The 10,830-nt window shown below is 38.5% G+C and overlaps 1 protein-coding gene across 1 annotated transcript; it reads left to right on the top strand.

Moving 5' to 3' along the window:
- Positions 1 to 2,174: 2,174 nt before the first annotated feature.
- On the top strand, positions 2,175 to 2,809 carry LOC104255408 (interferon alpha-2). The gene is given in 2 exon segments (XM_009809469.2): positions 2,175 to 2,216; positions 2,219 to 2,809. Coding segments are annotated over 2 exon segments (633 nt in total).
- The last annotated feature ends 8,021 nt before the right edge of the window (positions 2,810 to 10,830 follow it).

Below are 10,830 nucleotides of genomic sequence, written 5' to 3'. Positions count from 1 at the left end.
TGGAAATAGAGCTGTGCTTTGTAAACTTATTTCCTCTTTTCATTTTAGGTTAGAGCGGTCTGTGCTTCAACCACCGGCACAGAAATAAACAGCAATCTGTGCTGCAGCTTTATATCACTTAGTTACCTCTTCCAGTCATTACTTTTAATGAACTGTTTGTTTCTGAATTAAGCAATAAAGATAGATGATTAGGGAAGACTCTGTCCTGAATCATGCAATGTTACTACTATGCTTTGCTCAGTGCAATAATCAAGAAGCTGTCTGAGTGGGGAAGAACAATTTGTTGTTATAAAAAAAAACCCCAACCAAACAAAAAAACCCCCAAAACGTGATGGACTAAGTCAACTACAACTGTTCTGTGAGGAAGAGTGGACAGCTGATCTGTTAACACAGACAAGAGGATAAAACACCTAGACCAGCTCTATCTTTGTAAGAAATCTGGAAGAGACCATCTTCTATTTTTCCTCTCTGTAATGTTTGTGACACTCAGGATGGCATCTCCATCCCTTCATTGAGAGGGAAACATGTAAAAAACTGTTTTGTGAGAGGAAAGAACGAACTTGTGTGTCTGGGAGATACAATGAATGTGAAGAAGTTTACCTGCTTAAATCAGTAGAAGGATTAAGCTCATATAATGATTACAGTTTGGAAAAAAATACTTGTGTATAATTTTTGGAAATAGCTGTGGCAGAATTTAATATTTTTCTTGAACTAAATAAATACATTTTTAATTTATTTGTATCTAACACAATAATGCACTTCAGACCAGTTTTTCCAAAGTAATAAACATTCCCACTGAGTGAACGGATTTGGCCCCATGTTACGCATTTTATATGCCACTCTGATTGTTCTTACTCTTTTTATTTAATACTGTCATAGGTGATAGGGGATTCATTTTTTCCTCACACTGGTAGTACATCCAATCCAAGGTCGCTTAAGTAACATCAGGGCATCCAACGAGTTTGCTCATGTGACTAATTATACTCAGCTTCATTTATGACTTTTTAAAGCCTCCCAAATACGTATGATGTGCTGAACACAAAGGAAGCCCTAAAGTAGTGTCATAAATCTGCTCAGAGTGACTCCCAGACTGGGAATTAAGCCAACCACATAGCAATGGGTGCAACAACAGAACAAAAATATAGAGCCAGGTCTCAGACTAAAAAACCAGTTTATCATCTGACCTCTTCATCAAGACATAATGCAATGACATATGTTTGCGCAGGAGGCTGGGGAGACAGCAAAACGATAGTTTAAGACTAGCTTTCATCAAAATAAAATCAAAGACAGGAGCCAAACTTCCCAATGTAGTGTGATAGTCCTATCCACCTCTGTTATATAGCTAGGGAAAGAAAATGGATGAATTTTAGAGTACTTTTTGTCTTCTCTATTAATTCTTTTCCCGTTTAACATCGGAATTCAGACCTGTGCTCTACTGGCGTTGAGATTAATTATTGCTCAGTTACTCATATGGGGGAAAAAAAGAGTATTTCATCTAACCTGTTCCCATGTGAGTATCTGTATTCACATGGCACTTACAGTCTCTAAGTGACATCAAGGCCTCATTTAATTAGCAGTGTGTATGCATTAAAATACACATAGGTTTACTAATGCATATACATATTTTTTAATATATATACACACACATATTCTAATGATATGACGTCTGTCCTTTGAGTCTAAATGGTCATGAGAAATAAAGGTGAGGAGAAAGAAAATATTTTCCCTCAATGAAAATAGGTAGAGAAAGCTTAACTGAATTTTTGAAGTATAAATCATGCTGAGGAGACAGGATGGCGATAGTATTCAGCAGGTCCCTGATCCATCACTGAGAGTGTTGTTTCAACATATTCTTCCACTGCTAAAATATTAAGAAACTAAAGATATTTCTGTAACTTTTTCTTTTAAATTCTCATTATAATTCCTGTAGAATTTTTGAGGGAGAGGGAATAGATAATCTAAGATATATATAATATTCTAATATCCAGCTGAAATAAAAAGAAAGTCACAAAAAAAAAAAAAAAAGACAATGAAGTCATAAAGCAGAAAATGAAAGTGGTAAGTGTCAAAAGCATACACTAGGGGGAAAACCTTAAAAACCAAAAAATGATGAAAGAAAACTTCTCCTACAGAATAGTTAAATTTCAAGATTTTGAAGAAACAGGAGCCTATGAATGACCTTCAAAGCATCCCAGACTGTCTTTCAGAATTTATACACAGGAAAGGAGGAACGTAAGAGCTTATCTTTATCATCATGAATGCTTTTGGCTTGATACAAATTGGCCTCATACTGTTGTGCACCACCACCATCTCCAGTCTTCAGTGTAATCACCTTCCTTTACAGCAAAGAAAAGTGATCGAGAACAGTCTGCAACTTTTGGACAAAATGGGCAAAAAGTTTCCTCAACAATGTCTAAGAGAGAAAATGTCCTTCAGATTTCCTGAGCAGGTTCTAAAGCCCAGACAGAAAGAGACTGTCAAAGTGGCCATTGAAGAGATCTTCCAACACATCTTCTATATCTTTAGCAAAAATCTGACTCTAGCTGCTTGGGATGGGACAGCTTTAGAACAATTCCAAAATGGACTTTATCAGCAAATTGAGCAATTGGAGGCATGCGTAATCAAGAAGCAGACCCACTACTTTTGGAGTAAAGAAGTCAACAGGCTGAAACTGAACAAGTACTTCAAAAAAATAGACTGTTTTCTTAAAGACAAACAACACAACCTGTGCTCCTGGGAGATCAGCCGTGCAGAAATGAGGAGATGTCTTCAATTGATTGATAAAGTCATAAGGAAGCTAAACAACTAAGGTACAAAGATTTTGACCTGACATAACTTAGCCTTGATAATATTTATATTTATTATTTGTGCTATGATCTATCTTGTGGCAGCGCTTCTAGTTAATTTTCATTGTATTTAAATAACTATGTTGCCAAAATTTATTTTCGCAAACGTAATGCATTATTCAATGTAAGTAAATTTTTTCCTTGGTAAGCAAGGTGTCTACACTAGCTATAAATTAATCTAGATGACTTTTCAGTGAGGGTTACTTATAGGAAGGGACTGCAATCTTATGACAAATAGCATCATCCTATGGCATTTTCTGCTGAGAAAATGTGCTGCTACTTTCCATCTCCATTTCACCTACATATGGAGAATCATGTATTTCTGAATGGACTACACATCCCTCACCTTACAGGAATTGATAGATTTGTACTGATTGAGACCATCAAAAATAAAGTAGTATATTGTTTATTTAAGTGGTCCTGGCTTAGGTTGAGACCATTCATTATTCTTTCCAACTCTGTATGCTCTTTTCCAATAATGTGTTTGTTTTTTTTTTTTTTTTCATTTGAGTCATTTTAACATTTGCTTTGTTTGAAGCGGTACAGTAATTCTAGAAGGATTTGTATACATAGGATATTGTTTGCAGTAGCTATGGCTTCTGTAATAACTTCTCAGTTGGACATTGTTACTTTTAATTGAAGTATCTTTGCCTCCTCTGACTATCTGGGGGAAAGGCTTTTTTTCCTTCCTGCTGTGTTTCCAATTCACTTTAACTTCTTTCACAAGCTTATTTGAAATAACTTCTCTACATAAAAGTACCCTAAGGCCAGATCTGCCTATGGCACATCCTACTTGCTCGTGGACGTATTCATCCTGGCTACTGCAATCTCAAAGATCACCATTCAGTGCTGTTTTATTGCTGCATGAAATTTTCTACCTCTTTCCCTTTGCTCACACATTGACCCACAGAAACATAGAGCCCTTGGTATTCCAATTAATTTCCCCTCCAAACCACATAGCCTTGAACAATAATTGCAATATAATCAAATTCTTTAAAACAACTTGCAACAAACTGGGCAAAAATCCACTAATTTCTGTGAAGTCAAGCCTGGATTTTACCCTTGGGAAATTGTCCCTGGGTAACTATATTTCAAATGGCTGTGTTTTCCTTAGTCATTTGCTGCATATTAGTAAGGGGGAAAACAGAGTTATATCCAGGCTCCATTACCTAATGAGTATCGGTAAAAATTTAGTAAAAACCCCAACATTTTAAGAAAAAAAGCTATTTCCTGTGGCCAAGGCTGATGTACATTCAGCACAGGCTTCTTTCTAGGTCTAGCATAAAGAAGCAAAGGAGAGAGACCATGGTTGTGCCTCCCAAGAGAGGGTGATGTTAGTCCCAGAGGGCTGAAATTCCTAGAGGTTGGTTTAAGCATCAAGTGAGGAACCACTTTAAAGCTTGCCCTTATCTCCAGCCATTTAGAAGAGTATCATTCAAAGGGGTGGTAATAAAAAGGTACATCTACACAAAAAATTGACTGGTAAGAACAATAGCAATGGTACACCAGATTTCAGGTACCATATCTATGACACAGGTCTCTTTTGCAGGGTGCACATACTCTTTACTACTCACGGATGCAAGCTAAAGAAGTGACAAGACACATGGTTATTGGGTTTGAAGCTGAAATACCAGAAATAAAACCAGCTAACAACTTCACCCTGATCCATAACAACAGAAAGGACCACAGAAACAGAGCAAAGTATGGGAGCCATTTTTCTACCTGGTAACACCCTGCCACGAATGTTACAGCCAAATGTGTATTTCTTGGGCTTTGCAACTAACAGCACTTGAAATGGCCCCACTGCAAGACTGTTTCAAATCTTATTTCTGCTGCTTGTTTGCTTTTTGCATGTCTTCAAGCCTGTACAATAAAAGGACATTCAGCCTACTTAACCTTTCTGGTTCTGATATCCTACATGGCTTCTGCAATGCAGTAAACTGTTACTGAAATGGCCTCATTTTTACTGAAACTTGGAAATAGCATGAAATATTTTCAGCTGCTCTCTCATGAAGGATCCCAGTTTTTATTGCCTCACTTGCCAGCAGTGGGAATATGTTAATTCATGGCCCACTAATTGTCCAGAAACTCTCAAACCATTAAGCTTTCTTTTTAATTATCCTTTAAAATCTCATCATCAAATAAAAATATGTTTTGACATATTTCAGTCAACAGGGTACTTTACAGTGCAGGAAAAAAAAACAGAATGGGCACTAGAGGGCAAAGTGAGATTATAGACAAGTGTGAAAATTGTAGGTGAATGTACATGTATTTTGGCATGACAGTGTTTCAGCTCTTTATGAGCATGCTGCTTATCAATAAACTGCTACTGGATTCACAGAAGGGAATTGAAAGAAAAAAATATTATTGAAAGAAAGAAGAAGTTCTCAGAAATTATGGACAGGAGCTCATAAACCAGTGTTTGATTTCAATTACTTTTTGGCCAACTGTGAGGTAATAGAAATTACTTGTACTGAGAAAATGTCTAGAAGACCCATTTAAAGATGGGGACCCTGAAACAGACATAGTTGCTGAACAAATAAAAAGGAAAAAGAAAATAGCAAATCAATATATCTTTGGTTTATTCTTACTTTTTAAAGAAAGGTAAAGAGTCTTTAAGGTAAAGGAAGAAAGCTGAAGAGTCAGACAATCCTCTCTCTTCTCCTTACCATTGTAAAATTTTGGAGTATTTCATCATCCTTGTGTTACCACGTCAGCTGTATATTATGCCCCTCACTAACTGAAACCCTCTGGTATTTCTTCCAGTTAGTATTTTTCTAGAAGTTAAACAAATGTAGCAAAATATAGTTTTTAATATACATTATTTTCAAATGGAAATGAATAAAATAGTGAATGTGGTATCTCAAATCCCAGTTGAAAATTTAACATAAATGAAACAAAATCCTTCCAAGATGGGACTGTTTGTAGGGCAAAAAGTTTCATAAATTTTCTCATAATACTCATGCACCAGTGCTGCGCAGCACAGGTCCCAGTCACAGTTGTGGCTGTTCTCATGGCTAGGCTCACAGCACCTTGTTCACATGTCCTGTGCTGCATTTTTTGGGAAACTGCACTAAAAATGCTAGGGTCTCATCTATGCCGAATCTGTTTTCTGGACTGTATTTATGGGATTGGGGTCAAACAACTTGTATTCCACATGAAACTTCAGAATAGCTACAGCAGAACTGAAGAATGCTTATTCCAGACTGGATTGAGGGGTGTGGGTTGGAGTGGGGATCAGGAACTGTTCATGGGGAGACAGTGCCCATGGACTGCTGCATCCTTCCAGTCCTCACCCCTTCCAACCCAGACTGCCCCTTGTCAGATGTAGCAATAAACTGTTTTCCCCCTCCCAGTTGTGGAGAAATGCTGGGTTCTTCCAGGGAGCGACCAGAGGGGAGACCAAGAAATAAGGGTGACAAAGGTACAGGATAAATCTTAAAAGAAAGTGTCAGTCCTCAGTTTTGACTGGCAGAATGCATTTACCCTGCTTTAGAAATTTAATACAAAGCAAAAAAAGGTGAACAAGACAAGTAAGATTGCATTTGCTACTTTCCAATAAGATGTCTGTGCTTTTTAATATCCAAAAAACTTCCTACTAATCCTCACATAGGCAAGGATGAGTCACTTATATCAGTGTTTCCCACACTTACTGACATCAGGAAATCCTGGTATGGTGCAAGGGCTTTTTCAGTGCTGAGGGTTCCTAGAGGAGAAAACTCAACAGGAGAAGCAAGGACAATCCTTCTTCTCAGCCTGCAGACACGCCAGTGCCACAGCCCATGCTGCAAACTGGACGGCAGCTGCAGTGCTGCCGTGGGGCTTCCCCACTGCAGCAACGCACCGCGAAGCCCACCTTGCTTCCAAACGCAATTTAGGTTCTTCATTGGTTGTGTCCTGGATGAATTCCTTTTCTCTCTGTACAACATTAAAATTTAAAACTCCAGCTCACATGAAATGGCAACCCTCTGTTTTTAATATCAGGGGGGCTGAGGATGAAGCAATGATAAGTGATGAGTAGATGAGCACAGAGAAATTCATGTCCTGCCTCAGTTCTCTCCACAAGAGGCTGCAAATTTGATTCATTTTCTAAGACCAACCTTCTTGAGCCCAAATGCTTGTAATTAGGATCCTAAAACCATGTTACTGTCAGCAATGAAGAATTCAATCTTCTAAGCAAATAATATAATCTGGTTTTGAAAGTGTGGAAGTAAACACAATTAACACTCCCCTCTACAAAGTAACAGTTAAAACACGGTAATGCATTTGCAAAGTCAAAATCCACATTAAGGAGATTAAATACTGAGATTTCAAACAGCGTATCTGCTCCCTGCACACCAGTTACCACCGTGTCCACCCACTGTTAACTCTTACTGTCGGCTGTATTCTCAAGTTTCTTATCTTGGTAGGCCAGAACCTACACAACTTCCTCTGGACTTAGCTGGAATACTGTTGTTACAGTTCATTTTCCCAGAAAGGAAATATCTTGACATATTTATATAAAACAGGAAGCTTTTCTTCTACAACAACAACAAAAAAAGCCTGTTTGACTTCAAATATGTTTAAAAACAAATATGTTGCTCTCTCTTTAAGCAATTAATATACTTTCTCTCTAAGTCTTTTTGGTTTCGAAGTGGACTCAGTTCTGGTCTCCACTTTTTGGGAAAAGCTCACATTGGCTGTAACAGATCTTTTCTTGTGATTATAATTTTTTAATAGTTAAAAATAAGCTCCTGCTGCTTGTAGTAGAACTCACACTGTTGTCCTTGGGACAAGCGTTAAATCCTGTCACAGCTGCTCACATGTATATAAAAAGGATTTGTGCTGAATGTGATTACTGGTCACTAGAAGTATTTCAAGATACTAAACCCTTCATTTTCTCTCTTTCTTCTTTTTTTCTTTTTCTTTTTAAAGAAAAATAGGGCCCATCTCCCTTTCCTTCCCAGTTCCCCATAGCAGGGTAACAGTCACTATTTGTGCAAACCATTAAACTCGTAGAAAATGTCAGAAGCTATTGTCACAACTTCCGTTATGAGTGACTTGGTAATGTCTAACATTTAAAAAAAGGGAAATCTCAGGGCCCATCAAGGAGTAATTCCTCCTTATTATTGTAGTGGCATATTTGATGGGCCCGTGGGTCTCATTCATCAATAAAACTGAGTGCAGTGAACTGGGAGGGACAGAGACTGTAGAAGCATGACTGTGCTGGGTATGTCTTTGATATTTAGTTAACCCTTTCACTGCCTCCTTAGCAAACCCAGTAAAATTCCCACTTTGCTGAAAAGAGGCTGGTTGAGAATGAGAAGGAAGGCCCTCTATTAAAGGAAATGTTTTAAAAAATGTTAAATTAGTAATGCTATTTACAACACTCCCTGTAAGAAAATTAAATTGTGAAAAATTGTTACCCTAAAAAAATAGATTATATTGTCCCTGAATATGCAGATTCCGATTCTTTAAGAACAGTAGAATGAGGTTATAATAATCAGGCTAAAAAGAATTTATCCTTTGCATCATAAAAATAAGTTGCTTCCATGTGGAAATAGTTTTGTGAAAATCAGGATTAAGGTGTATTACAGAAGCACAATGGTTTGCATTTTTATCCTACGCTGAGACTGTAGTCAGTAGTTTTCTGTTGGTTACCTCTGCCTGGGGATTGGGGTAATATCTTGTAGTCTGGGAGATCAATGCTTGAAAATAATGAATCCCAAAAATCAACATATTCCTACAGAGTTGTAGGGCTGGTTGCAAGTACAAAGGTCAGTCTAGAGGCCAGGTGACCTGCTCCCTCAAAGACCCCCAGAAAGTGACAAGTAAGGAGGGTAAGGCTGTCACATCTCCTCCAATTGACATTTTGGGAGGTCTGGACAGGAGCTGCCAGGAGGGTTTTGTCTGGCTTCCCTCATCCTTCTTCTTGTTCTGCTCCAGCTGCAGGGCAGTGGCAAGGAAATGCCACCAGTCTGCTTTTTCTGAAATAGCCCTGCCTGCGTTGGAGCTGAACTGTCCTGAAAGATGGTAAATGTAAAAGATCACTCATAGGTGGCCAAAGCCAAACAGACTGGCTGGGATTTTCTTTTTCCTCCAAAAGCATTTCCAAACTTAATCCATTTTTCACGTGATTAAATTGTAAAGCTAAAAATCCTGCCAGCTCTGCATTGGTTTCATGGACACTTGTGGCGCAATGCTTGCTCACCTGGTAGACCTTTCCTCATCCTAAAGCAGCCAGGAACTGTTCGGTGTGACTTATTCTGTTAGATGACGCCAGCAAGTCAGCTCCGGTGAGGCAGGACCTGTTTGCAAGCCAGGGTCTCTGCTGAATTTACAAAGTCTCCAGGGGGTAAGAGGCATAAAGCTAGCACAGCTGCTGCTTCCTCTTTTGTCCAGTTTGAGAGTATAGACAAAAACACTGACACACCTTCCCATTACTTGCTGGCAGTGCTGATTTTGCCTCCTCTGCTGCCCCCGCACAGCCTTCCTTTTCTCACTGGCAGTCTTGGTCACACAACATAAATACCAACCAGCACTGTGCAAATACTCTGCCTGCTAGTGAGAAATAAGAGTGTCCAGTACTGCACCACATCAGCCCCATGGCCCCCAGACAGCCCAGGATCTACTCTTACTTCAACTGAGATCAATAGTACTGGAGTGTGTGCTTCCAATTAAGCACATGTTTAAGAGCTGTGATTTGCCAGTGCTTAAAGTAGTGTAATCCACTGGGCAAAACATAGGCTTGAATTCAAGTAGCCAAAATATCTAATCATGGAGAAAAGGAGACATAAAGTTAACAGTTAGGAACACTGAAAATTAATTTTAAGACACATGGTTTCTTTTCTTAAAACACATCTGCATATTGCTTTTATAGCAAGGATTTGGAAACAAAAGCTATGCATAAAGGGAGCAGTTGTTTTATCCCAGTGATGTTTCCTATTTGAAGAGAGTAAGATTCTTTCCATATCGCATGAAACATTTCAAGGCTGCTGTTAACTTTACACATAAAGCTCCCCCTTGCAATGGTTCCTGACACAAGCACCGTGCCCAGATAGGACATGTTTTTTCCATCCCATGATGGAAGGAAACCAAACGCAGTTACTATCTGTTTAGATTTTGAGAAATCCAGGAGACTGAGGCTTAACATGTGCTGAACAGTCATGAAGCTTGTTTTCAGAGATGCCAGCAGTTATATACCAGCAATTTTTTGATGCTTGTTAAGTACTTTCTAGACAGAAGTTTGTCTGCAAGAGAAGTACCTGGAGTGGAGAAGAAAATTTATTTAAAAAAAAAAAAAAGCTAGATTTTTTCCAGGACTTATTCTAGTCTTCCCATTTCTAGCTAATGTGTTCCAATAATGTCATTTAATATTTGCTTTCATCTGAATGTCTTTGCAGCTTACAAAATTGTTAAAAGTTTTAAGTATAAAAGCCTTTCTCCAAACCTTGTGTGCCTAGAAGCATTCCCACTTCTGTCTAGTCTAATAAAAGCTGTTATCTCGTTACTGATCTTTCTTTCTCATACCCTTAGGCCATCACACTACAAAAACACCACTGCAAATCGCACAGCTAAAGAGACCTTACATGCATTTTCAACTGCAAGTTGTACACTGAAAAAAACTTGTATTTCAGAGAAGGATTTTTCTTGTGAAAAGCAGATCCTGAGGGCAACCGTCAGGTCTGATTGGCCAGATCTACTAAAACCCACTGGCTGAATTGTATTCTACATCTTCAAAAGAAGAATTTGAATATCCATGTAATAGTGGATTTATGAGCCCTGTACCATGGCTCCACTGCTGCAATGCATTGCCACTCAAATGGGTGTATTTATAATAGCATTATAGTTCAGGTCAAAAGTACACCTTTGAAGCAAATTTTCTAGTCATTGACCCTTGCTATGCCTTGTTGCTCATCACAGGGCAGGCTTGGAGTGCACCAACATCATTTCTTTCAGGGGACAACATCACTCCTTTCACAGGCCATCACACCACGAGATTTTT

Source organism: Gavia stellata, chromosome Z (assembly GCF_030936135.1).
Source record: "Gavia stellata isolate bGavSte3 chromosome Z, bGavSte3.hap2, whole genome shotgun sequence".
NCBI classification, from domain to species: domain Eukaryota; kingdom Metazoa; phylum Chordata; class Aves; order Gaviiformes; family Gaviidae; genus Gavia; species Gavia stellata.
This window is presented reverse-complemented; position numbering and strand designations above follow the sequence as displayed.